The sequence below is a fragment of the Acanthaster planci genome, linkage group LG03, assembly GCF_054643075.1.
Source record: "Acanthaster planci isolate LZ-2023a linkage group LG03, COTS_SCS, whole genome shotgun sequence".
NCBI lineage: Eukaryota > Metazoa > Echinodermata > Asteroidea > Valvatida > Acanthasteridae > Acanthaster > Acanthaster planci.
Window position 1 is genome coordinate 14,943,118 of NC_141779.1, and position 27,955 is coordinate 14,971,072.

General features: G+C 42.5%; 2 protein-coding genes across 8 annotated transcripts; both read right to left on the reverse strand.

The window, feature by feature from the left end:
- Positions 1–103: 103 nt before the first annotated feature.
- Positions 104–5,114, reverse strand: LOC110989258 (uncharacterized). 4 transcript variants are annotated; one of them, XM_022253513.2, is made up of 2 exons: positions 4,820–5,114; positions 104–1,966 (listed from the first exon to the last, which is right to left on the reverse strand). In XM_022253513.2, exons 1-2 carry the CDS (start codon positions 4,966–4,968, stop codon positions 358–360), a joined length of 1,758 nt encoding a protein of 585 aa, XP_022109205.2. In that variant the 5' UTR covers positions 4,969–5,114; the 3' UTR covers positions 104–357. The 4 variants fall into 4 exon arrangements, with proteins under 4 accessions (XP_022109205.2, XP_022109225.1, XP_022109216.1 ...); XM_022253533.2 differs by lacking the exon at positions 4,820–5,114 and adding an exon at positions 2,839–3,103; XM_022253524.2 differs by lacking the exon at positions 4,820–5,114 and adding an exon at positions 2,631–2,832.
- Positions 5,115–7,745: 2,631 nt separating this feature from the next.
- Positions 7,746–27,929, reverse strand: pitrm1 (pitrilysin metallopeptidase 1). Of its 4 annotated transcripts, none has more exons than XM_022256364.2 (26): positions 27,664–27,929; positions 26,989–27,103; positions 25,646–25,752; positions 24,141–24,292; positions 23,318–23,432; positions 23,051–23,147; positions 21,609–21,769; positions 20,823–20,949; positions 20,506–20,594; positions 19,887–20,015; positions 18,921–19,034; positions 17,934–18,030; positions 16,961–17,234; positions 16,634–16,750; positions 15,451–15,580; positions 14,717–14,837; positions 14,123–14,199; positions 13,250–13,415; positions 12,494–12,594; positions 12,242–12,356; positions 11,270–11,382; positions 10,737–10,790; positions 10,326–10,397; positions 10,030–10,144; positions 9,500–9,633; positions 7,746–8,726 (listed from the first exon to the last, which is right to left on the reverse strand). In XM_022256364.2, the coding sequence occupies exons 1-26, from the start codon at positions 27,711–27,713 to the stop codon at positions 8,624–8,626; spliced, it is 3,045 nt and encodes a 1,014-aa protein (XP_022112056.2). In that variant the 5' UTR covers positions 27,714–27,929; the 3' UTR covers positions 7,746–8,623. The 4 variants fall into 4 exon arrangements, with proteins under 4 accessions (XP_022112056.2, XP_022112055.2, XP_086990575.1 ...); XM_022256363.2 differs by having other exon boundaries at positions 26,989–27,136; XM_087134449.1 differs by lacking the exon at positions 27,664–27,929 and having other exon boundaries at positions 26,968–27,101.
- Between the last annotated feature and the right edge of the window lie 26 nt (positions 27,930–27,955).

Genomic DNA, 27,955 nt, shown 5'->3' on the forward strand with positions numbered 1-27,955 from the left:
AAAGCATACACAAAATAAAAAGTGGCCCTTAACTTTTTAAGTAGTATATTTTCTTTACAACCTTAGTGGACACCGTAAATGTGGGCAAGCAGACGCGTACATGTACTCTGCAAATCAAAGTTATCCCTGTACTTGTTTATTACTTTATGTTGTCTGTGTTGAATATAAGCGGGTAAATAGAATAGTAACAATTTCGCAATCGTCAAAGCTGCAAAATTCTGTCTCAGTGTATCCGAACTTGAGCTGTTTCGGCCCACAGCAAGCATTACACGACTGCCTCGGTACGGCTCATCCGCGCATGTTCAGCCGCCAATGCCGACCATTTTACACAGCAAATATGTCAGCATGGAGTATGTCTTAGTTCCTCCCCGCGGAGGGTTGAGTTTCCACGGCCCTCTTTCTTCGACTGTCCATCGGTGTTGGCGGTGGTTGCCTTGGAAACAGCCCCGAACTTGGGCGTGTCTCCTCAATATGCTGTGCCATGCCAACTTGCTCTACCACTGTGGCTGATCCACCGGCTCCACCCGTTTCTTCCTTCACTGTCTCCAGTAGCTCACTCGCTCTGCTCTTCTCACCCGTCACTGCCTTCCTGTGTCTCTTCCATTCCTTTCCGGTAAACCTTGGTCTTTCCCTTGGAGAGTTCTTAGGAGTGTTGGAGAACGTGGCAGGAAATTGGAAGGTAGAAGTGGTTGGCAGGGTCTCCTTGGTCCTGCTCGATGTAGTTGCTTTACCGTGCCTGTTCGCTTCTCGCGTCTCGTGCGCAATCCGCCAGTCGTACATGGGATACATCTGGCGCAGTTCGTCTCTGTCTCTGTTTAAGAAATTCCCTGGCAGCGTCCCCTCTGCGTCAATTCGGAGGGTTGAAATCTTCAAGCCGCCCCTTGAGTAGAGGTCTTCCAGATCCACCTGAAAGTTAGGCCTAATCTTGCAGCGTCTACTGTGGTTAAATTTGTTCTCGGTGTTCAATCTCGGCAGTCTCACGGTCCCTGCCTCCTCGGAGGTTTGGCTTTTCAAACCGTGGCTTGCGATCTCCTCGTTCTCATTGTCGCAGTGGGTGATGAGAGAGGCGGGTTGAGAGACTTCTCCATAATCCATGCGCTCGAGACTGCCCTTTCCAATGTCTGGCATAGACGTGGACTTGTTTTTAAGCTGGCAAGGCATACAGACGTGGGAAGATTCACTAAGCTCAAGGAACTTTCGCGTTGGAGCTTGATGAGGCACCGTCTTGGGTGGATCGAACTCTATTGAGGCATGCCCTGCCTGCGATTCCATCGCACAGTCGTTTGGGAAGTGATTCAATGCTATAGCCTCGGGGGCGCTCTTTGACAAAACACCAGTTTGGTGTACCCCCAAGCGCGAGCTGTTCGGCAGAGTGAGAGACTCCGGAATGACATGAGAAGCTACTATGGGTCTGAGGCGCCCCAACCTCTTCTTGTCCAGTTTGGGCAGCTCCTGAACAATCTGCCAATTTTGACCGCTCTTGTCGACAACGTCGAGTCTTTCGGGCAGGTTCACTTCCTTCCGTGGTCTCTTCCTGGGGAAAGCTTCGCCCAGCTTCTTCGCCTTCCTGGATAGATTCTCCCTGCGCCGCTGCGGCTCAAAGTCGTACCCCGGTTTGTTTATCGTCTGCATCTGAGAATAGCCCCTCGAGCCTCCCACGCGCGTCGATTTGTGCCCAGACACGGCACCGTTCCAGGTAGTTGGAGGGAAGCCGTCGTTGCTGCGTCGGAACGTCTCGAGGTAATTGGGCGCAAAGATAGCGGGGTTGCTCTTGAGACGAAGTTCGTCAGCTGTGTAGGCCCTACCGTTACAGGTGCATATCTGCTTGTGTAAGGCACGGCTGACGCTGTTGGTGAACTGCTGTAAAAATGTACCGGTGTCTGGCTCCCTGCAGAACGTCATCTTGGCTGGACTCGTCCGTGAGTTCAAGTTGGGTTGAAGTACATTAGGCCTACAGTGCGTATCTCTGCAATATAAATAGATTGGAATGCGTGAAAATTGTTTCCGAATGTTAACTGTACCGGTATTGTCAACTTAAATATTTATCAAATTGGCAGCATAAAACTCTTTACATTTTGTATAAATAATTTTATATTCAGGAAGTTGTTTTCACAGGTCTCAATAATGTGGACATTCCTAATGAGTTCACGGCTGCTCCCTTCCAGCTGTATGTAGCTAACAGGTTTGCTGATGTTTGGATAATTTCAATAGCATTAATCAATTGGAAATCCGAATATTAACATGTTTTTGGCAGGGTTTTTCCCCGACACAGATTCTTCACTAGAAGTCTAGAGTCCTTGCTCTTTCCTACCTCCATGCTCTATGGTTCTACACAGAATTAGGGCTCAGAAGAGTGGCAACGTGATAATACATTCTTCAACATCTGCAGACGAGATCACATTACATACGTGTACAGGTTCAAGTTTCACAGTGTGTTTTGTTTTACATCAATTACAGCTGTACAGGCTTCCCGTCGTCTTGTGCTGCAGGTTAGTAACGTCACGCATGAAAATAACTGCACAATTCTTTACGACCAATGTCCAACTTGAAAGGTAAAACTGTGTCACCATATCCACATCTTGATGGCCGTACTGAACTCCTAATGGCCTAATTCTTAGTCCAAAACTTACCTTAAACTGAAGCACAGAGTCCAGATTTCTCCTATTAACTAGGGTTACCACCATTTCCAAATAAATTTTGATGTAAACATGTCATCGTCATTGGCCAATTAGGGTATTTTTCCGTAACTCAACCTGGGTTGTGACAAACCCGAGCCCAAACAGTAGCTGGGATACGTACAACGGTTGCACACCAAATAACCCCCCGCAATCACAGCACCTTTTGTGTACGTTTACTCATGCGGCTACATCGTTACTGTTGTGCAGGGATCTTGTCTGAAACTATTCAACCGATATTTTTTTCTCGGCTTCTGGACTCATCGCTGTGTGTTGCCGTGACTAGAAGGGAAATCTGTCTTTCATCAGGATGAGGTAAAAATGAAAACTGGCACAGTCTAATTCCCTCTGTGCTGTTGCAAAATAATGCGGTAGCAAAAGTTGATCCCGGATTCAACAAATATTTGAAGGTCAAATCCGCTTAAAGATTGCGTTGGCTACGTGACGTGACCGCGCTGACCCCACGGTCCACTGGCACCGCGTGTAACAAATCTTTTATGAAAAGCTGTGTGCGTTTCCAAGGGAACAGCCAGCCAACATTTCAATGCAGGCAACTTGAGTTCTCGACGAGTACTTCAATTGATACCAATCGTGCACGTGTCAACAAATCATGTAATCACCATGTAACAATGCTTTATTGAAATATTTCATTCTTATTTAGGGGTGTTGAGGAGTCTTTCTATCTGCTTGTAATTTTCACAATATCACGAGTTTAAACGTTGGAAGTATAATTGGGCATCAGTCACTTTTGCCGCGTATATACAGCACCAAGTGTGTACATCTGAGAAATCTTTGTTAATTCTATAAAGAACACTTTCTACAACTTTCATCTTGCGAGCGTGACTTCCAGCAGATGTACATATTATACGCAGGCCCATTTGAAGCGTCACCGAACTATATAGGCCTAGTTAAGGGCAAACATCATGACCGTGCCATGCAGATCCGGCTTCACTTTCAGTGATACAGTACACCTGTGGGCCCCAGTACATTTAGAGATTTTTTTGTCTTCATTTTCCCCAGAATTATATTTCCGTAATATTATCATGCCATGGGATCTTCCGAGTAGCATACGGTCAATCAGTGTTTTAAGGAAGCAGATTACCAAAGGAAGCACGGCAACTTATAGAGAAAATTGGCGAAGTATGAGGTAGAGCTTTCAGCTTAATAGTTGGTAGCAGCCGGAGAAGCAGATCTGGAAATTTTTCCAGGGGGGGATTTCAGACTAGTCAGATTTTGTTTTTATATCCGAGTGTTGTGGATCGACAGGTGGACACGTCGAAAACGCATTAAAATGTACTGACGTACAAATAACAACCCTTGCATGATGTCAACTTTTGTACAATGAGTACAATTTCATTTTTTTTTTCAATTTATTGTGTCAGAGCGGGGGATGAGGGATCGACACCCCCCCCCGCCGCTCTGGATCTACGCCTTCCGCCGGAATTGATGGCCAACCTGAAGTGTGGACCACGAAACTTTATAATACTAACGTTGTATATATCGAAAACACATATTGGGATCGAGGTGTGAAACAAAGGAGTGTCTTGATGACGTCATATAATCTCGAAAAATTTTTAATGATAGGTACACAGGCATTCTCCATTTTTCCCCAGCTTGGCGAGATCTGTTGTTAAAAAATGTTGCAGGTGCATGCCATGGAGGTGGAGAGAAAGCCAATTAATCTCTCATATAAACCTTTTCGATAGTTTCATACCCTGAAACAAAGAAACATATGCACGAAGGATGCCGGGATTTGTTTCAAAATGTTTCAAACATCTCATTTCACTCGTGTATGTGTTATTAGTTGCACAGGGAATTTCAGTAATTAAATTCATGTTGATTCACTTTGTAATTGCAGGATCGTGCTGCTGCATCTTTTCCTGTGCATGCAGATATTTTGAAACATTAGGCAATCTTCAGGAGGGGAGGTTATTTTAGAGAACCGTTTTAAATGTCAATTTCCTGTTTCGTTTGGAATTTTAATTTTGTAGTTGTTTCGTTTTTATTTATTTCTTATTATGTTACTATTTTTGTCCTGGTCCACACGTTTAATCAGTGGTAATTGGGGGTAAAATCCCCATTGAACACGAACGTTAGAGAAGAGATTTGGTCCCCTACTTTCGAAAATACTTTTCACTGCTTACCGTGATTCGCTCCACGGGCTACTGAGGCTTTGCTTCTGACGACTGGTCATTGAAGACGGCGCCCGCTGCACGAAAGTACCACCCGTCTTGCAAGCCCCCGCCCAAGTATGGTCACCTTCTGTTTCTCTGATACCTAGCAGAGTTGCCATAGTTATTATTCGTTCAACTTTACTCTTACTGATGTTCCAGGGACGAAGTGAATGCGAGGTTGGACCATTATAGAAACCCGCACACTTAACACAGAAATAACTGTCGTCCCAAAAGGGGCTTTTGCAAACATCGTGTGATAAAGTAAACTGCGTCTAGTTATCAATCATTACAACACGACGTCCGTTCTTTGTGTTCACAAAGTAAAATAGTTATATCGGGACGAAGTCCACTCCGAGTTTACAGGAACGATAAATTGATACAATATTCCGACAGCAAGCGATTGTGTTATCCACTTCATTTTGTACTACAAGCCACAGGACTTTAAAGATTTGTTTATGGTCATTTGGCTCAGTGCATCTCTCCCTCATGCATCGTGTGCGTCTCAAAAACTTATGGAGAATTTCAGTCATTATCGTGTATGCTTTGTTTCTAATCGTATATAGACCTACAGCCGCAATTCCAAAAGTTGAGCTAATTGCACCGTGCGTACACTAATGACTGAAAATCTCTTCCCGTCAATATATCTGTGGGGTGCTTGGGGACAAACAAAAGTTTCAACTTTTGACTGGCCTCCTGGAGAGCCTGAACAACCAGAGATATCTGTGCAACGTTGGCAGACAAAAAAGTGTTTGAGGGGACAAAGAGCTATAGGCAAGGAATCACACAATACGTGACAGGCAATGGGCTCGGATGACCCTTTAAGAAGCGTGGTGGTGAATTGAAGCATTATTCGTACACGGAATTGAAATGGAGGATTACAATTGTAAACCAAATTTCCGCCAGATAAAGCGTAAACATATTTGCTATTTCAAATAAGTTACTTCAGAAGTAAATTAATGATTTGCTATTCCAAGCACACTTAAAAGCTACGCTTGCAAAGTTGCATGCAATACAACCTTCGATCATCTTGCACATGCGTACACACCTTCTGTTTGCAAGGTATACATGTATTCAGCGTAGGCCTATGTCAGTAGACAACTTGGACGGCGAGTTGGGATATATAGGTTGGGTTTATAAGCCTCAGCAGTACCTAACACTCGGCAGTGGCATAACTACGGGGGGTGCCCATTTGAAATCCATGATCAACTTGAACCTCTGATGCAGCTCATGGTCTTTTTTGTTCCCCTGAAAAAGATGTGTGCACCCCTGGTGCCCCCGGACATAATAGCCCTAGCTACGGCACTGACACACGGGGGCGCTTCTCATTTGAGGAGGCGGGAAAATACGAATTTACATTATATTATTTTTTCAATGGTGCTGTTCAGATCGGGGGTTTCATAACCCAGCAAATAACACAAATCCTGGCCAAATAAAAGCCAATTCTACAGTCCATAGACAGAGTACGGTATGATCGATCGAATTTCAACTGCGCAGTAACTGGTTTCCGCCACAATGCGTTCGAAATCAGAGTAAAATGCAGGATAGGGAACCAATCACCGGCAGCATTAATTAATAAAAGCAACACGTGGTGGTATGTAGTGCGCACATTCACAATTTCGCGTGCACCGAGGACGGATTGAGCCTTTGCTTAATGTTGTCAAAACAGCTAAGGTGAGTCTGCCTTTTTTCCGAGCGGATTTTGAGCCGTTTTCACCCTCACATTAATGCTGAGAAGTGGCGTATACACAGAATTGTCGGACTTATTTAAAGTATCGTCTGAAACTCCGTCTTAGTGTTCCGCAGGCATGCGGAAACTTACCGCCACATTCCTTCGTGTCAGTCTATTTTGGGATGAACTTTCGAATGCGACCGTCGTTCTGCACTCACTGTAGGGCCTAAGCGTGGAACCAAATTAAAATGTCGTCGTACAGTAAAATTTTCTAGTCCCCAAAAACATTTACTGTGCATATTTTGTTGCTATATGCCAGTGCAAAATGCATCGTCAATCCGTTTCCAAGGCCAAATATGCGCTGCAATTTCTTACAAGATAGGAAATCATGTCCAAATTACCTTTCCTGTCGTGGTAAATCTTTTAACACAGTTGAGTATTGAGTGGTCAAGTTGTGGAGGATTTTCAGAAAAACTGCAGAATTCTTATTTGTAGCAGTTGGAAGTATTGTCGACATTGGAACTGAGTCTTTGAAGGATTTCCCCCGCCCCCAAAAAAGTTTCTGCCCAAACTGTGTGTACCACACAAAGAAACACTTATGAAGTTTATAGGAATACTAAATATTCTACCTGTGATAACGTCATGAAAACCTAACAACAAATGGGCTGTCAGTGAAGAATTCTGAAAATTCTTTGTAAATTAATGCATCTAAGTATAAATTCCTCCTAAATTGTCAACATAGATAAGTCACTATATACTATAATGAAGGCGTTTTGAAACCTTTGACTACATTTCTGCTTTCCAATCTATGTCTGATAAAGTTAAAAGGGACTCTTGTTGCTTCTACAGGGACCACACTCAACCATGAGTGAGCCAAATCAGTTGAAGAAGGAAGCTGATCAAAATATCTTCTTAGCAAACTGGTTCATCAAGGACGAGACCCCCCCCAGCATTGCACGATTCATTCGCTTTGGACGAGGAAGACTGCAAGGAGAGATGGGTCAGCCTAAGTAGAGACTGGAGGTCATGATTTGCATGTTTAGTAAGGTGAGGTAACCATTTCTTACAGCTGTGAACATGCACAAGGCCTCGGAGGATTGCAAGATTCATCTGATTCGGACAAGGGAGGCTGCAAGGTCTGTTTGTCAGTGCAGTACAACAGGAGATGGGTCAGCCCAAATAGAGGTCGGGGGACAAGACTGCATGGTCAGCGAGGTAAAGAAACCATTTCGCATTTTACAAGGTTTTGTACTGGTTTTATTGGCAGATTATTTGAACGACGGGTATTTTAAAAACTACATGATTCATTTCTCTGTAGCTGCAAATTTCTATTTTAAATGGCCTTGGTTTTTTGAAAAATACAAGGATTGTGTCATTGCCTTGCTGCTCCCCTTTTAAGACAACTGGATGTAAGCTATTGAGAGATTTCTGTTCAAGGCTGCACCCAAAGATTTCATTAACCCTGATCTCTGAGGTGTGTATAAAAGCATGTCAAAATTGTAGGATTCAGGACTTTTAGGACTATAAAAAAAAAGCTATTAAAGAAAGATGGAATAAATGTCCGGTTGTTAAAAAACAACTCCCGTAAGGTCCAACTAACGCAAGGTCTGTGAGTAACATACCAACATTTCAGCCCTTGTTTATGTAAATTACAAAAGAATTATCAAGAGGAATCTAAACTCATGCACAATACAGGCGATTCACAATAGTGCGCCTCCAAGAGTTTACAGCACAGTGGCCAACCACAACGCGCAAAATCTGTCAACCCTTTCTAAACGCACATTGGGTCGACAAATTTTGCGCACTGTGATTGGCCAATGTGTTGCAAACTCTTGGAGGCGCACTATTGTTAAACGCCCGTATTACGGTGATGTAGCGCCTGCCATATACTTAAGAGAAGAAATTGATACTACTGACTCTGCACAATTTCAGGTGTTCAGGTCCTTTCCGCCTCAACACTGGTGAAACATTAGTTGATATCAAATAATCCTTCTTAGCACTGTGTCTGTCAAACGTATCTCAACCAACTGGATGTTTCCCTGACTGACCCACATGTCAAAGCAGCTTGTCTTGTAGTTTGCACCTGATCAAACACAAGGACATTTTCAATCACTCTCTCGGAAGACTTTCCACTTGTCAGATGCAGTGGCCGTATTCTGTGGTCCCAGGAGGGTGAGGGAATCCACCTGCGCCCCCAAGGCAAGATACCTGCAGGTGAGGTAAAAAAACAATCCCGCTTCGAAACTAGAACAGCCTGGTGTTACATGTTAGGGCAAATTTCCCCCCAAAAACAACAAAACAAAATAAATGCATGTGCTGAGTTGATTACCGCAAATGATAAATCTTTTTTTGAGAGGCATTTCAGAGCGGAGAAAATGACAAATTGTAAGACCAATGGTTGCGCGAGCAGTGGCAATTGTGGGAAGCCTTCCAGAGGATGCATTTTGAAAACTGCAGCCTTTTCAGGGAATCATATGTGAAGGGTTTTTTGTGGGGGGCAGGATGTTTTTTCAAAATGTTGGCGGTCCGACGAAAATTGAAAACGAAGTTTGAAATCTAGATCTCTGTTTTAATTTGTGCCACATAAATAAAGCAGTTTTCTTTAGCTGCAAATGTGTCATAGGCATTTGTAACCAAAATGGGAATATTAACAGGCATCTGAATAGCCTCTGGACAGGTGACACCAATACAATCTGTTATTGTATAACTGTACTCAACGAGCAAATGTCAAATTAATTTCAGACTCAAGTGGGTCAAACTGTGAAACACTTACTTTTGTGTTCTTGGACAGGGGCGCAGTTCACAGAAATTCTCACATTATCCTCGACTAAGTCCTGAATCAATTTTAACTTTGTGAATCCTTTCACTGCATCTATCCCTCACTTGCATATTCCTCAACTGCTAGAGACATAAGGTCCTACCATGGCAGCTTGGATAGCACAGACAGCCACATTCTTCAATGTTTTATCATTAAGACTGACCTCTGAGCGACCTCCTGAAGGTCCTCTTGGCTGACGGCAAACATCCTCTGCCTCTGCTCTTGCCTCATGTCGTCTGAGATGTGAGACGTGAACAGAGTCATTCCTTTATCTGATGGGGCGATAGGGGCATCCACCTAGTTGGGAACAAAGTAAAAAAAAAATACCAATTACAAGGACTGACCTGAACAGCTACCCCTTAAGAAACCCTCATTCAAGTTTTAGGTTCAACATGGCTTTAAGTGAAAAACAAGGGTAGCCTCGACTTTTTCATCCATTTTGACTATTTCTAACAGAAATGAGTCACACAGCCTGGGTTCCCGTGTAATGAGTCCATACCAAAGGGGCTCTGATGTTTTCTAAAGCACACAATCTCTTGTTCGGCACTGAGTAGGTCAAAGTTCCCTCTCAGTGAGCCCGTTCTGCTCAGTTTGTCTGCAAATCTGGAATTCTCAAGGCAACACAGTACTTCATAGTTTCCTGAATGAAAACACAACAAGCCAATGTAACGAGAGGTGAAAACATGAACTCACTGCCGAGAACACGGAAAGCTTGGCTTCATCTATGTCTTGCTGACTGTAGGATCCTTCAATGGCCCATTCCACTGCTCTGTCAAAAGCCTCAAGCGTTTGAAGGGAATTCGGGTCTCTGTGATGGAATCAAACACAATGCCATGCTTGTACAAGAATGTTAGATTATAAAGGCCCATACAGTTTCACATGAGTCCACGTTACATGATTGTACTTAAATTTGTTACCAATTTTTGACAAATCCCTAAACATAAATCTTTCATTGATGTGACTGTCTCTGTTTGTTGTGACTTATTTACCTGTAGGAGTAGAACTTGAAAGATCCCTCAGTTCCTATTGTGGCCCCACTTCCATAGGCACCACCTTTTTCCCTGACAGGAAAATAATTGAGGAAAAAACATTTTTTCTAGTTCCTGTCTAAATGTATGGTGGTGAGGCATTAGTGTAGTGTGTTGTATATGATATTGAGTAATTTCAAAATGTTTCAAAATGCAGAAAAACAGGACGGCTCAGTAGTATTATCTACACAGGAGCAATGACGCTTGATTCCATTAAAAAATTGGCGATATATTTTGGAGGCACACCAAGCAAGACAGAATAATGAATAATGAAAACCACTCGTAGGTGATGCCAGAGAAAGGCTGAATTCATCTAATGAACCCGTGTCCAAGTTTAACTCTTGTGCACTCATCTGTGACTCCAGTCCATACCTTATTTCCCTGTGAAGGAATTTGGCGGACATGAGCCTGGCCAATATTCTCAATCTGCGGGAAATAAAAAATCAATGGATAAAAATTGAGATTTTGAATCTGACATACACAGCCAGAGATATCTAAAAGACTGACTAAAATCACATCTGTTCTATCGACAACTGAGGTACACAAACAGACGTGAACACAGTAACCATCCACCTTCAGTCATCCTATAGATGCAAGTAGATTAAAAACAAAACAAAACAAACCCTCATTCATCACAAGGATATTTCCAGGCAAATTGGGCAATTGTTTTCCAGCAAAGGAACATCTGACCACATTCTAAATATTTCAAAAGTGAAAATTTAGGAGCTTTATTGGCACACGGTCGTGGACAACTTGATCTTATTTAAAGAGGCAGGTGGCAGAAAACCTTAAGTCCCAATTGTGGTAAACGCAATAAGAAGCTGCTCATTTTAATCAGCACGTTAAGTCGAATCTTCTGCCTAAAAATATTCCTAGGATTAGCAAAGCAACGTGGATGAACTCACTTGGCAAAGTCTGCATGAGTGTATGACACAGCCCGCACTCCTCGGCTGGCATAGTTGACAGGGAATGGAAGCTCAAAGTGAGTCCTTTGACTCAATGAAAAGAAGTCTTCAATCTACAATACAAGAAATGACTCCAAAGCTTATCCACAATAAAATAAGTTATACAATACTGCAAGACTAAAAAAACAAATTGAGAAGAAGCAAACTAAATAATTGTAATTTTGTGACCAACACATGTCGGCACAGTTTAAACTCTACTTACAGATACACTCACTGAAAATGTATCACTTTGGAATTTCTGGCCTGCTGTTTGAACTCATTGGCGCTGCTTCATGGCCCTTGTAATTGCTGATGTATAAAGCGAACTGAATGGAGTGCTGAGTTAAGCAAGTCAGCACAACTTGTGGCAAACAGGAGAGTTGAGACTTATTTTTTAACATGTTGCCTGCCGTGCATAATTCCAAAGGGGGTGTTCCCCATTTGTCAAGCATGGTACGTATGCGTGCATATTCAAGGGGTACCTTTCACAGGTCTATTTGAACATGAGCATCTTACAGAGGGATGTCCCCCACACTGCCAGCAGCGTATTTGTGCTGTTCTTTGGTGATGCCAGTGTATTCAATTTATATTACAATCGCCTTTCATTTCCTAGGAGTATACTCATAGTGGCAGAATCCAGTACACCTGTGACTACGAGTACACCTGTAGTCAGCAGTCAACGTGTCAACCACTTGCTGCCGGGTGGAAGTTGAAGTTGCATGATGTAAAACCGGGAGACTTTCAAGATTTTCCGTTCTCAAAATTCTTCAAAAATCATAACTTCATTTACTGGACGTTTACATCCACACAAATAACTGTCTGGTGGCTACTCTCGTCTAACAGAAAACATCTATTGATGCCTAAGTATTTCAGCCAGGCCTGCCGCCTCGTAAAAAGAGCTCAGATGCTAGCTCAGATCCAAATGCTACTGACCTTTGTCAACAGAGGGCGCTTTGTCTCCTGTGCTGCTCCTGGCAAGCAGCCAAGAAAACTCTGCAGGTGCCTCAATGCATCATCCATGAATTCTGGGCCAGAATTTAAGGCACACCTTCAAAGAAGAGAAAAACAATGATCTATCGACGAGTACCTTTTCCTTTCTAAATCATACATTACTTATCGGGATAATGGGGAAAAAAGCCCATCTGATGACACTGTGGGAAGACCACTCCCATCTCAAGCTCTCACCTCAAGTTGTCCTTGTTTAGAAGCAGACCGGATACCTGTCTTATTTTCTCCATGGTCTCTGTCAGATCAGATGCCTCGGCAATTCTCTTCATGAAGCTCACCTGCCACCACAAGAAAATTCTGAGATTACAGAGCAAATTTGGAAGTGAAGAAATGTAAGGGACTGGATTTAAACTCTGAGAGATTTTGAGTGGAGGGAACTTTGAAGTGTTCATAATAAACCGTACGAATGTATAGCTTTGATGCCGAGTTCTCAACGGCCAAAGGAAGGACATGTGGATTACAGTCAAGTATGGAAGTGGAATAGTGACAGACAGTATAAAGAGTGAAACGGGTTCAGAAGAAATGGGTTCTAAACCGCGATGAATGTCAGAAGAGCAGAAAAATGAACAGAGGAGGTTCAGAGAGAACATTGTTATGGTAATTCAGAGCAGATTTGACATTAGTAAGTACATTCGAAGTAAAAAAAAACTACTCAAAAAAATTTAAGGACCACTTTTTTTGTTAACTAGTAATTTTTTCCAAGCAATGAGTGGGGTCTAGTTTTTTGTTTGTCTAGATGGTGTTCTCACTGGAATAAAAAATTAAAAAAATGTTTCAAAACATCAAACGCACATTTTCTGCAGTAAAATGTCTCATATAAAAAAGAGCATCCCAAGAGTTAAGCGATGTCGTCCTTGTGAAGCTTGAGGGGCTGATGAATGTGCCGAAATCCTCTAACGACAGATGCATGAAGAAGGTGTATCGGTACTTTACCTGTGCCATGCCACCGCATATTTCCTTGATTCTGCCAACCGGTGACAGCAGACTACCGGCGTGCTTCATAGCGTAGGCATGCCCCATGTCTGGTATTGACATGGCCAGCTCTGAAGCCCTCATACGGACTAAAGTTGTGAGTCGGTCCATATCCTTCAGATTTGGGCTGATTTAATATGAAAAGGCCAAAAACTTGAAGTGAGAGACTGTTGTCTGGTGGCATTGTTACTTCCACCATATTTCAGGCCGACTTATATTATTCTACTGCATATTATCGAGGTCAAAACAAAAGAAACATTGAGTGCCGACTACTCAAAGTAACAGGTGTACCAGATTCTGCCACTACGAGTATACTCATAGAAAATTACAGGCTTTCGTATTAAAAATTGAATATGCTGGCATCACAAGAGAACACAAATCCGCTGCAGGCAGTGTGGGGGACATACATGCTCATCTGACTGAAACCCCTGAAAAGTACCTTTTAAATATACGCTCATGCGTACAACACTCGGCCGATAGGAACAGCCTGAAAGTATCAAATTATGCATGGCAGTCGACATGTTGAAGATATTCGAGGTAGTTTGAAATGGTAGAAGTAGTTCGATAACACTGGCAGCCTGATTTCTCAGTAGTTTGATATTATGGTCTTGATTCCAGCAACTTGAGACACACTAAATGTCAATTTATCGTAGTATTTCTAGCCTTGTTCTAAATTGTCAACAAGATCTCTTATTTGGGGATGTTTTTTCACACTTCTGAGAACATATTAGGCATGGTTTATTTTTTACCAAAAAACTGCTAACACTGCACAAAATTGGAAGGAAATACCTTTTTTACAATAAAAAATAATATGTACGTAAAGTTAATCATTACCTATTAAAGACATCACTCCAAAGTTTAAACATGTCTTCCAAGTTTTTATCCAAGCTGAATGAGGTCAGGGTAATTCCCTTCAAAAGAACAAAACAACATTTTCAACACTCTGTAGTATCAACAGATTTTTTTCCATGGGGGAGGGGGGCATGCCTCAATGTACGTGTAAGTGCTTACAACTCTGCTTATTGGACTTTGGCAAAAGAGCACTCTGATGTAGTAATTCTTAATGGCGAAAGTGACCACACTAACCATTTTTCTTGATCAAACTCCATCATCTTAAGAAGTACCGTCCCCAATGTCTCCACTAAACCAGCTTGGGACATTGAAATCAACTACTTTTTAACACAGTTTGCAAACACGTATGTATTCAGGACAGTGAACTGAGTTCAGCTTTAGTTTTTTCAAGAGTGGATGGGGGGGGGGGGTTTAACAGGGGTCATGCCCCCACAAAAAACTGGAGCCAAAAAAATTAAAGGCAACTTTATTCCCTCATTTCATTTCTCTTTCTTTCCCCAAAGCGTGTCAAACAAATAAAAAGATTACATGAAAAATTTGGTTCTGGATCCAATTGTGACATCTGTAACCTTTCACCTGCTCTACAGACAGCACATCGTTGGGGTCCTGACAAGCATGGTGTCCAACACCTAAGCCTCCTGTCTTCAGCTCCTCACGCTGTGCAAACTCATGGAACGTCATGTCTGCTGCCCCCATCCTGTTGTTAAATGCACAAAAAAACTTGTCACTGTCTAAACCAACGAAAACTCAAGTACTGTGCACAGGCACTTTGTAAGAACTGTGTCATGTACGTACCCATTTACATTTCTAACACTGATGCATGGTGGAACAATTTTGGGTTTTCACAAACAGACATGCTAGCATGGAGCAGAAATAAATTTTGGAGAAAAACACTCCTAAAGGAACTGACACAATTTACTCTGTCCACAGACTTGTCAGGAAGAGAAAAACCTGCAAATGAAAAACCTTTTTTACTCTGAAAATGGAGAAACGTTTGATATAAGTACAAAATGAGCTAAATGTGTCCACACAGTACTTCTGTGAAAAGCTTAGATTACGCAGCCCTGTACATTATGTGTGAGTGGTGTGGTCTCAAGTACCACGAAGTGTCACTTTGTGGGATGAACAACAAATTAAATACAAGTAAATGAGTTGATCAGCAAGATCCCTGGGGCTCAGATCATTCAAGACTTAATGGTTTAGGATGATGCTTATGCTGTCAAGATGTAACTTGCTGATTACCTCTTCGAATCTCAGAACTCAAATCAGACGGCCTGCGAGCGAAAGGGCTGAGATGATCTGTTTCTTACCTTGTTATGACGCCGCAGAAGAGCGGAATATACGGTAGGAGGTCGTCTGGGACCGACCGCAGAGTAGACACAGCTCGGAAGTAGGTTATGCCATTGGTTGGTTGTTCGCAACACTGTACGTGGATTCCATCTGGAATTATAAATATAGCGTAGATCTCTCTCACATGACGTTACTTCTTACAGATTGTCAAGTGCACTGACATTTTGGATGTCAAATCTGTGATGCACATTGGCAGTGCAGTATTTGGAAGACATTAGGATCAACATAAATACCTGTAGTTTTTAAATTTTCCTACAAAGATGGCATCCTGTAAGAGAGATCCATAACTGACAGCATAAACTGAGGTCACACCTCTACATTCCTGCAGGCAAGGAACGATTTCTTCCACAACTTTTAAACTCCCTGAAATCTTCAAGTCGCCAAAATGTAATGTGAGCATGTGCGCACTGCATGTACCAGCTGGCACATAAAACTGAGTTCGATGGTTCCATACACTGGCTATTTTGTTGAACCCTGGCTTGCCTTTCGTTCTGTAGAATGGTCCTAAATACTCCAAAATTCAGCACTTGGATCCCAATTCATAGAATTACTCGGCAGAAAATCTCGCTCAGCAACTTTATGCACCACGCTAATGTTACAACCAATATAACATCTTACCCGGTAACCTCTTTGGTTTGTTAGTGTGTGCTTAGCAAAAAGATAAGCTAAGCAGCTATATGAAACGGACCCATATTTCACAGTGTGTTGATAGATTCAAGATGACAGGCCTCTGGCTCACTTTCTCTTAACATGCAAAGAATGGCCCTAGCTTACTAATGCAAAGTGATAAAGTTTGAAGGACAAAGGGCATTAGAGACAATAGCACAGACACACTGCCACATTAGCTAAATTGATACATAATTGTGTTTTACATAGGTCTACAACAGACCCCCAAAGTAACCTCCAACACAATGCCATACTTTGTTCACAAGTGAGCTTTCCTATAGGACTTGATGGTTTGATGTCTCACCACTGCAATAGGAAAGTGTGCATGTAAACAAAGTGTGAAAGGTTACTTTGTGCCTTTTGGTGACTGTTGCCTTGTTTCTAAATTGAAAAAAGGTGGGCAGCCAATGTTTGTATTCTCTTTTGAAAGAGCTGAGCACAGTATTTCAATCAAGGACTATTAACACTACGACTTACCGGACTGTTTGAAGTCAAGTTTTGCTCTCTTCAACTCAGGTTCAATGTCTGACACTTTTAGTGTGGGCAGAACTGAGACATCTTCTTCCCTGTCTTGCTCATCTGCTAATTCAAGACCTGCATCAAAATTAAAATACATCATCTCCAACTTACAGCACTCATCTTTGAGAAAGCTTATACCACTATACCAGGAAGTTATGTGAGTGGGGACACACAGCGGTTGTTTCCTGGAGTGACTGGCTAGCGGCGGATTTGTCAGGTTTGGTGTTGCTACTCTGCAAGTCGCCCGTATGCTGGTTAGGGTTGAAGAATTCTTGACATCCTTACCCTTGGCATAAATGCCCCTTCGGTCCTCTTGGCTCAGCTCTGACACCATGCTGTCCAGGATTCTCTTCTCCTCCTGGTCCAGCTCATCCTTGTAGTCCTCCTTGGGGGTCATGACCACGGTCAGGCGGTGGGGGTTTCTGAGGAAGTACTCCTCGGTCTTGTCTTGCAGGAATCTGGGGTTGTCGGCCAGGCACGCCTGGAACCGATCCACGTTCCTGTTGACGCGCAGCACGTCGGCCAGTTCCGTGTCGTGATTCCAGCTCTGCATGAGGGACTGACCGATAATACCAAAAGTAATTGTCATGTCCTCTTTTCTTTTCTTTTTCTTTCATGGGCTCAAGCTTTGTGGCTTGATCTCCAAAGACTGTTCATCTGCTGAACATTTTCAACTTAAGGTTTGTTTCCATATGGCAGGAGAGGCGATACAGCACTCTTTCTAGAACACATTTGCATTTTTACTATGAGTTGGTGATGATTAGATTTTTAAATATTCGTGTAAAAACAACAGATATATAGGCCATCTTCTAACACTGTATCGCTGTCGTCAAGCGAAGATTTTCTCTTGATTACATCACGGTTAGGATGAATATTGCTGCCTTTTGAAAGTCGGGCCTTTTTGATTTACACAATTTGTACACTCAGGGTTGTTCCAGCTATTGAACATTTTCATAACAGCCTGTCATCGTTTCCAGCCATAAAACAGTCCCAATCTCATCTGCTACCAAATCATGAGGTAAATGGTAATTATTAATTGGGAAAAGTTTTGACATGAGCGGACAACAAAGAGTGACGACAGAGAAAGAAAGAGAAGATCAAAACATGTTAATCATACAGAGAGTCCTTCTTGTCCAGTAAACACAATTTAATGTATCAAGACACAAAACTTGGGCTTGAGGAAAAGCAAAGATTAAATTTCTCCTCTGGCAAAACAGAACATTAACACTAAGCAGATAAAAAGAGAAGTAAAACATACGGCTATAAGTTGCAGGCCAAATGTGGTAGTCTGGTGCTTTTGAGAAATCTCAATTTTATGAAGTACTGCATCGATTCTCTCTTTCTCAAATCCGTTCCTGGATGTGGCCAAAAGAAAGAACAACAAAATGATGGCTTAAGGGCAAGTCTTATGATTCAAAGTCACTCAATACGTGAACAGGCAATGACAGAATTAACTGAATGACACGAAGCAAAACAAACAAGCAAGCAAAAGATCAAACAAATGAAAATAAAACATGCAATGTGTTGACCAGCAGCAGGATTTTTCTTCAGGCCTTGTTTTGAGGAATCCTTTTTCCCTTCAACCACTCTTGAGCACCATCTGCTCAATTCTTTCTGAGAGCTCTTAACACAAAGGCCGTTTTCCAATACTCGACTTCGGCTCCGTCTCAGGCTTCAACTATTTTTTTACTTCCTGACTTTGAGGTTATAAGCGCAATAGTAAGTCTGATAGTGCCACAAAACATCAAGTAAGATGCAAATGAGCAAAACATTACAGTATTTCAATTTAAGTTAAATGCTTCTGGCCCCCAATCGGGAATTGGTTTCCTACACGACGCCTGAGAAGGAGACGAAGTTGAGTATTGGAAAACGGCCAAAGTTGGCTCTGTCCGTTTCCAGATTTCCAGCCTACTGCTAGTATCACTCTATTTATCACAAACAGAATCACTGAGCTTACAGGGGTTGGCACTGAGTAATGGGTGCTCCAAAATTGCATCATTGACAGGTGCCAACTTCCAAAAATGAATTATAAACGTCTTGCTACTTTATTTTTTATTTATAATCAAGGCAAGTCAGAGTAGCAGTAACGCTATGCCAGACTCCACTTTGTACCAATGTTCCATTCAGAATAAATTCCCAAGCATGGTGTTTGATAAACCTTTGGGTCAACTTGCACGGTTTGTTGAAGATCGATTCACCCGCTCCATGTCAATAAACATAAATTTCTCTCTCGTTTTTAACTTACTCTACAACTTTCTTGAACGTGTCCTCAATGATGCTTTTAACAGGCTCAACATCCTCCTGCCGTATTCCTTGAAGACCGACCGAGAAAGAGGCATCTTTGGTACTTCCATCATAGCTATCATGAAGAATAAAAGGGGTCGTATACTGTCACAGCTGTCAAGATGGATTAAACTTCAAGCATTACCATGAAGGAGGAAATGTGTTGTGCCAACTGAAGATGAAATACTGTGGTGACCACCTGGGCCCAATTTCAGGGCGCTGCTTAACAGTTAGCAGAAAAGTTGTACTTACTAAGCATAAAATTTTGCTAACTGTAAGCACTATTTTATGGTGGTGGTTGTGCTAAGGATTGCACAGTGCTGTGCTTCCTGCTTACACTCTCCACAAAATATGTGGAGCCACTGTTAGTATAGAATCGGGCACATAGCAGCGCTGTGAAAGTGAGCCCTACTGACTGTGCCCCTAGCCCAAGAAGGCTTCTTTTACTGTGTCTTTGAAGTAAATTCTGCCTTTTGAGGTTGGCTGTGTTTGTACTGCTTTAGGTATCTGTGTAGCGAAAGGAATTTCTGTTAGCAGAAATATCATGCGCTCGTCAGGGGCAAGAAAGCAAGCCAAGATTTGTGGGTATCCTGGCATCTTGACAGGGGCAGGTGAGTAGGTCTAGGGGAGTAGGTCAGGCCAAAACACCTGACAGGGGATTATTAAAAGAGCAATGTTTTGCAATGATTCAGGGCGTGTTTTGGCCCTCATCATCTGTCACTATTCAATGATTGAATGCTTAGACAATCCACTGTGTTGGTGGGCAAGGTCCTGCTTTGTTCTGTCTTCATTCAAGACATTGGAGACTTTTTTTTCTCAAATACCTGGAGAGCAAAGGTGCGCCACAGTTAAATTAAGTGACATGTAAGTCATTTTCAAGTAGCAAGTAACTCGTCCAAATTATGCTCAAGTTTTACGGGTAACTTACCCCAGGACGGGAGAGTAGTCAGACCCAATATTGGCCTGTACCAGTGCTTGATAGAAAGGAGACGTGGGTCCAGACACCAGCAGATGCGACAAGATGGACATGGTGAATCCCTCAAACGAGTCGGTCAAGCTAGGGGGTGAAGAATAAAGTTTCATCAACTTTGATCACCACCATCATCATCCAAGTAGCATCTTGTCTACGAGTGAATCCAAAATTAAGACTCGTGGGGCATGCGGTCAAATGGTTAGGGTTGATAACTCCCTATCGCACAGTCGTGGTTCAAATCCTGCTGTGGGGCACAGACTGCGATAATGGACAAGTAACTTTACTCCCACTTCCCTCTCTTGGCCCAGGAGTATAAACGGGTACCTGTGAGGGCAGAGAGGGTCATTTGTAGCTGATTAACCAGGTAGCACCTGCTATTACTGCACCGATGGTTGTATACTCCCTTGGGAGTTGAGATGGTTCAAAGGAATGATTCTGGACCCAGTTAGCAGGGACAATATGGTGCACAGTGCATTGAGAGTCCATCGGTACTAGCATGCACTATATGAATATGTCATGTTATTATAAATATTACTGGTAATTTCCTTGGTCTCTCTGGTCTCCAGCTGTTTACCTGTTCAGAAGGAAGCTAACACTGACTGTAGTCTGTTTTTCGGGGTCAGCTGTCATTGGATCAGGGGCGCAGCGGACATGTTTCTCCCTCTGTTAAAAGCGACAGATTCAACTCATCACATCATCACAAATTGAAAAGATAACTGCAGATCGGGAGTGCAAAACTGTGAGATTAAAAAAGGGTCAAAGGGTAGGAAAGACGTGGAAGTGATTTTCCCGCGCCTTTAAACACTTGCTGAAGGTACTATTGTGGGCCGAAAATTTGGCCAACCTTTGATATCCAGCCAAACGGCAGAAACCTTCACAAGAGTCAATTACCGGTTGCGTCCAGCGTGCCTCGTTGGGTACCTCCGTGTTCGGTGTGATAGGAGAGAAAGATGCTAATGCCTGTTGTTGAATGGCCTCAAGATGACCCTCTAATGGGAGGTCGCCGTAAGTGAAAAACCTTACAAGGACAACAGGGAAACCACAGCAAAACGGCAGGGTTATCACTACTGATATTGCCAAGTATGCTTTACTCTCACGATTCGGTCTCTTATCTTAACACCTCGGCCTGGCATACAAGCAGAACTGTTTACAATACTGAAGAGTTACAGGGGAATATTCTGCACTGACAATGACTCTGCAGCTTACATGTATTTCCAGAGAGAGAGAGAGAGAGAGCCAGAGAAGAATACTAGGTTTTTGGCTGTACATCCACTGCCTTAGAATTCTGGTGCTGCGCTTTCTGTGTTCGTGAAACTTATCACTGCAAGTGCAGAATGTTACATTAAGCCAAGGAAACAAGACCCCGTACGTCCATCAGCAAGACTTAAAGGTCACTGTATGCTACTGTTCAACAGTGTGGCGGTAGAGGTCATCACAAGACTAGTCACAAAACCAGTCACAAGATCAGCCACACGCAACAGGATGAGCAAAGAGAAAGAAATGCTTTTCCTGTAGGTTATTTGAACAGCTTGTGACTTGAAAGTGGAGGTCCCATATTGGTCTTACGATCGTCTTGTGATGCCCGTAGAGGTCCCAATTACAACCTGCGCTGTTCAACCATAGAGGGATTATTTTCTCATCCGTTAACCCCTGTAGGCCAAATCGACTGTGATTTACCTCGAGTTGCTAGGGTGGTAGTGAGTGGCATGGAAGTCCTTCAACTGTTGCCAGGTGAGGCGTGGGATGTGCAGGGGGTCTCCCCCACTGTTGTGGGAGTAGGTGTGGCCGGGGAGGAGGTTGTTCTGACAGTGGAGGGCAAAGATCTGTTCTGGGCTCGTCTGGACGACAGAGAGAATCACAAGGTTGAGACTGGAAAAGATGTACATGTACTACAAGGATAAAGGATGTGATCTACCCCTCCCTCTACCCAAGCCTTCTCATTTAGCATCCATTTACACCGATGAGCAGATGCATGATTCTGTGTGGTACAATTTACATATGATGGTTAGCCACAAGAATGTTTACACCGAGGACTGACTGCTGTGTTTAAAAAGCACCTCTAAGTAAAACACGATTTTATCTATTCATATAAGTAAATAGTGCATGTAGCCATTGTTTGGCATACACAAGAGTTTATCCACTATGAACACAGGGTGAGGGTTCTCCTCGTTTTCTCTGTTTACTCAGAATGACGTAATCTACATTCAGAATTCCTATCTTGGCATGAACAGAAAAAAAAGCCCTTTTGAGCTTGTTACACATGTAGTTGAGCTCTGAAGACAAATGACACTGCATTCGATTTGGATGCTTCCATATTTATTTGAAAAGATAAAAATCAGAGAAAACGTGTTTTCCTTAGAGGTGCTCTATAAAGACCTGAATAATTTTTCACAGATACTGTGCTGAGACAGTGCACTCTGGCCAATCAGAGGTCTTGTTAGGTATGATGTCATGGACTGAGTGCTTCCTAATTGTGCTTTCTATTCTTCCTGAGGGGGTGGCACTGTTTTTGTGGAGTGTCACTAAAGTAATGCTTTGCACATTGAATGGTTTTCCACCTTGCATAATGGACAATATTGCGCAGCAATAACTATGTGTTATCACTCATCTGTGTAAATGAGCCCTAAGGGTTGAAAATGAAGCGTTAATAATCCATTAGTCAAAGAGGTGTTTTTTCCCATATTTTCATGCACACCAATTCCTGTTAATTGTACTTGGCTGTGCCCATTACCTTTCCTTTTCAGAAGTTATCAACTAAAACATCGATTTTGCACAAAGCCCTCCATTGATTTGAACTGTCAAATCCCTCCACAAACTACACACATCTGTGTGGAATGCCTGAAAGGGTGGCTTACGCCCTAACACAGTGAAGAGTTTAAGAACACCTAGTCATTGAAGAGACAGGCTTTGGCTTACAGTATTTTAGTACACTTTTGCTTACATGACTGGATTCAAACTTTCTCATCCCTTCCTCCTTCCCTGCTGCTGTTCAATTCTCTCCCCGTTTTCCTGGTGTTTGTCTTACACATCCCGCTCCTATCCCTTTTTGTCTCATTCTGTCTCTTTACCTTTTTTTTTGTTTTTACGTTTAATTTAATCTAGTCATATTTACTGCTTACCATTGCCCCTTTCATTTCATTGAAGACCACCCCTTTGAAGATAATGGGAGAGTCTGGGTCTTGGTTGTTTTCATTCTCTAGTCTCCAGCCTTCTTGTCTTAAAGAACAATTTTAAGATACACCGCTTTTATCGGGATACATTTCAACGAAAACTTCCTTTGTGACAATTTCACAGCATACTGCTGAAGGAACGCATTTGCGCCCTCAGATGGAAACCGAGCATTTTGCTGTGGGTCAATTGTGTCTCTGAGCCAAACTTACAGTTACCTGAAGTCTAGTTCCCTGAGTCTTGGAAAGAAGGCCGCATCTAGATAGACCGACAGCAGGTTACTAAAGTCTTTGGGGTTCTGACTTGAGAATGGGTACATGGTGTAGTCACTGGCTGTTGAGGACGGAGAAAAGTTTTACGTTCAGAAAGTCTTGTCAAAAGTAACTTTCTCTGTCCATTTTCAAGGCAAATACTGGCACACAACTTAAGGATTATAATCGTAATTATCATCATCAGTCTTGTAGTAGTCTTGGACAAGGCCTGGGCCCAATTTCATGGCGTTGCTTAGCACGGGATTTGACGCTAACAGAGGCTCCATGTACTATGGAGACCGTAAGCACAGCAAAAGGCATGCTTACCTTGGAGGAAAAAATTTGCTCAAACTTAGTGACATAACAATAGAAATCTCTATGCTGCGCAACCGTTAGCACAACCATGCCAAGCATCGCCATGGAAAAGTGCTCAAGGTTGGCAAATTTTTTTGCCAAAGTAAGCACGACTTTTCTGCTGTTAAGCAGCTCTGTGAAATTGGGCCCAGGTTTAAATCATGTTCTTCCAGTGTGCATACGTATGCCTGGGCAGTACAAAAAAAGCTCTCCTTCAAATCCACCACTCTTGAGGAACCCACAGACACATGCACATCCTTTGTAACCCAATTTCTACTCACTTAATTCACTTCTGCATGTGATGGACAGCCCCATTCTACCTTACTCAATCCTACAAATTCTTCCAAACCGCCCAGTGAAACTTTGAAAGGAATTGGGGTTAACAGCACTGCAGAGACCCAAGGGCTTTACTCCGCAGGATGATGTGTTATCTTACCAGTCCATGCATTCATGAATGTCGCCAGGGATCGGTTCAACATCTTGAAGAAGGGATCTCGGCAGGGGTAGCGCTGAGATCCGCACAGCGTGGTGTGCTCCAGGATATGAGGAACCCCTGTGCTGTCCATCGGTGTGGTCCGGAATCCCACACTGTGGAGGAAAATGAAGTCCCATTTAATTCTGGTTTTAAGCCCCTCTGCGCTGCTAGATGCACAGATCGGCAGAGATTTTCCCAGGACTTGTAAACACAATCTGCCAGTTTACTGCATATTTGCCAGCTTCTAGCGAGTGACAGCACACATACATGAATACACAGGTTTACTTTCCACACACCCCCCAGTTTGGAAAGTTCTTTGTTTTCATGCAGTTAAGAAAACTGGGTGAAAATTCTCCTCTTTCTTGAACTGTGAACATGATCTTTGGCTGGATTTCGTAGTATGGTTTCCTTGACTGCTGCTCTTCCTTTTACATCAAATAATCTTGCAGATCAATCACATTACTTTGACCTAAAATGGTTATTTAATAGGGAATGGGTCATTATTACTCATATCATGACTAACGTGGCAGTTTCTCTTCGCATTTATAAAAATCGTCTTTTTGGAGTTTAGTTCCATGGGGCGAATGCTCAGAGTAAAAAAAAAAATGTGTCCTTGAGGGCGGCAAACAAATCTAGCGATTTGATAATGTCATAATACGGCTCTCGTTCACTAGTTTCTTGACATTGCAGCCATAATATGGGGCTTTATAGCACAAGAACAGAGAAAAGACGGGCAATGACCAGGACCATCTGCCTGAAATTCATCAGGCCCTTACTCCGGTTCAAATTGGGACTTTAAACTTTATCATACGATCCGGTGTGGAACAACATCGAATCAATGGAAAAGCAATTCCAAGTTGCTCTCACTGTTCGACCCCTTTTAATTCACAGTTAAGCGCAAGCAAGCGCGGCGCTCACGCACGCAGGCGTGTTAACCCTGAAATAATGAAACAGTCATATACACGAAATTGCAGAGCCGTAGTGTGACGTCATCAAAACAGGCTTCTGTTGGATGCTCCTGACGACTTTTATTTTCAGTTTGCCTGATATAAAGGAGGACTTTAACTCATGCTTCTGGCATCAGTAACAATCTTTATATAGTTTTTACATAATGGATTGTTTCAAATATAATTAAATTTTCATAAAAAGTGAAATTGTGAATTACCAAGATAACTTATTTTTAACCCCAAATGCCTCTAAACCTCTTTTTCAGGGAAGGGGAAACGTCCTGTGGACACTGGTTAGTCCACAGAACGCCTTCCCTTCCTGCTTCATGTTGACATTGTTTGTTCACGAGTCCACATGAGGTATAGCACACATAACCTCACACTTCGATGGTCCTCATTGATTTCGTACACACACACACAGCCACTGTCTGGCAGGTTTGTGGAGGCCGACTTTGTTTTGTGAAAGGAAGTATCACGGTAGAATGGTTCTCAAAGACCGGAGTGATCATCTACATGTACCTGAAGACGTTATTGCTGTCTTCCCTGGCCACGTGCAGGTACTTGGCCCCGGTGACATCATGCATCAATGTGACTGCCGTTAGGTATAGCTCTGGCACTGGTATAACCTAAAATAGGGAAGAGGAAATTTGGGCAGGGGGGTAATGCAAGTAAAAAAAAAAACAATTCAGGGATTTAAAAAAATCTTTAAAAAGGCATTCCATGATATGGATCTGGATCAGGCTATCAGTTTGGGGTTGTGTTTCTTTCGTGCCCCACTTGCATCTAACAAAGGACTCTGTCAGAAATTTTGACTTTGTTCGTTAATTTGTAGGAGTGATTATGGAAATTACTTGTCAAACAAGTGAAAATAGTTTCAAATCAATTTCAATGTACAGTATTTCGATGTCAACTTACATACAGTAGATCGGCGTGACAGGGAGATGCAAAATGACACACTTTTCAACCCCGAGTTTACAGAGTCACCCATTTGCATAAAATTTGCAACAGTTTCAACACATCAGAAATTGTTCATAGTTAATTAATTGCTTGCACTAAATTATGGGTAAATATGTGAAATGAGTTTTTGTTATGAAATGCATAGTGGAGTACCGTGGGGTTTAGATGTTTGGGGAAAGAACATAAACAAGATGTTCATTTCCTCCCCCCTCTATTTTCCAAGAAGCGCCCCTTTTCTTCACAAGTACACTCTTTCCACGAGCAACCGTTCTGCAAGATCCCCCCTTTGTCTTACTGACATTGTCCAACTGTCATGAAGAGAAACACACCAACTGTTGCTTTTCCTTCTGAACGGTGTCATCTGGGAAAGATTTCGAGTCCACTCTCTTTTTTTCAGTTGGATGGTTACTGGTCAAAAAGCATGAGTCAGGTTGGCGTAGTGTTTCTTTCCTTGCCTTCCACCTCTGAGGCCCGGGTTCGAATCCCGGCCCTGTCCACATGTGGATTGGGTTTTCAATCCTTACCTGATTCCATGGGTTTTACCCAGAATATTCCTCTGGGGTTTTCCTCTCACCTCTAAAACTGTAACTGCTTCTCATTGTCTCCTCTCTACAGGTTTCTTCAGGCTTGCGAGCTACAGTGCCTAGGGCACTTTGGAGGAATCCTTGGTGTCATTACCAGAAATATATAATATAATAATGATGTGCCTAGGAAAAAAAACCATGTTGCCTATCTACCTTCTGTACAGACTCCGGCAACACGTTCAAACTGGCCTAGCTCTGCGCCATTGTATGATCGTTGTCACCGCTGTGCATAGTAAATAGATGCCTATTATTCCATCAAAAAACACTGTTACCTTCAAATGTGCACGTATTCAAGTTCACCTGCAGGATTTAGTACAGCACCTTTCTAACGGTGAAGCCATGCATCTTTTGACCTGGCTGATAGGCCTCTGCCGTCTCCAATGCTGATGCGGCGCAATACAGCCGGTGTGACTTACATCGTGCAAATGTCTGCCATCTGTTGAAATCCGATGGAAAAATGGACAGATTTCTGGGCAAGACAAGGTTTTAAGGCCCAGTAAGCATGGTCAGGTGGTTTTTTTTTTTTTTTTTTACAAAATTAAGGGAGAATAATGGGCTTTACAAACAACTGTCGGTGCTTCCACAGTTTGGAAAGATTAAAAAAAGAGTTCCATACACAGACAACACTAATTTTCCCGTAAAATATTACAACAACCATCAAAAAGTGATAACATGTTCAAAAAAGAGAAAAATTAGTGGAGAAAATCCTGAAGCATTACTTAGAAAACACTTGGGTTTCTTCAGACAAGTGTCATACAGGTTCATGCACAGAGGCATTATACATCATCAAGTGTTCGTGTATCATTTCATCACGGTCATGGAACTCTCTCCCCACTTCAAAGACACACCAATGAAAGAGGCATGCCGGATGAGAGAAATGACTGTTTCTCACAGTCAGTGGTTTTGATTTTAGTAGCCTTAACGTTCATGATTGTAAGTTTAGGCACGCACGTCAGGTGTAAAAAGTGTTACCGCGCGCGATCATAATGGGCCTACCTTGTGTTGCTGATACATGTAAATTGGGAAAACCTACAAACCCGCTGCATACTGCCTCAAAAATGTACTCCTTATTCATAAAAATGAAAATACTAAGCTTAATAATTATGTGAAACTATCCGTCACGCCCGTTCACACTTCCTCGTAAGCAAAATTCTAGGTTAAACCATGGTTAAACAACAGGCATAACACTTATTAACAGGAGAAACACTTGACGGACAGCCTCAGCAGGTTCTGAGCAGAGGTCACGATAACCCATTTGACCCCCAACAAAAGCACGTGTTCACGGTTG

What these genes read in the sequence shown, in the direction of transcription:
- LOC110989258 (XM_022253513.2), bottom strand. Translation starts at nt 4,968, where the DNA reads ATGGCAACTCTGCTAGGTATCAGAGAAACAGAAGGTGACCATACTTGG. An exon ending in AGCCCGTGGAGCGAATCACG is followed by an intron (nt 1,967 to 4,819) that starts GTAAGCAGTGAA and finishes TTTATATTGCAG; the next exon opens with AGATACGCACTGTAGGCCTA.
- pitrm1 (XM_022256363.2), bottom strand. Translation starts at nt 27,713, where the DNA reads ATGCAGCGGGTTTGTAGGTTTTCCCAATTTACATGTATCAGCAACACA. An exon ending in GACAGCAATAACGTCTTCAG is followed by an intron (nt 24,293 to 25,645) that starts GTACATGTAGAT and finishes TTTCCTCCACAG; the next exon opens with TGTGGGATTCCGGACCACAC. An exon ending in ATGTGCTGTCTGTAGAGCAG is followed by an intron (nt 14,200 to 14,716) that starts GTGAAAGGTTAC and finishes GTTCTTTTGAAG; the next exon opens with GGAATTACCCTGACCTCATT.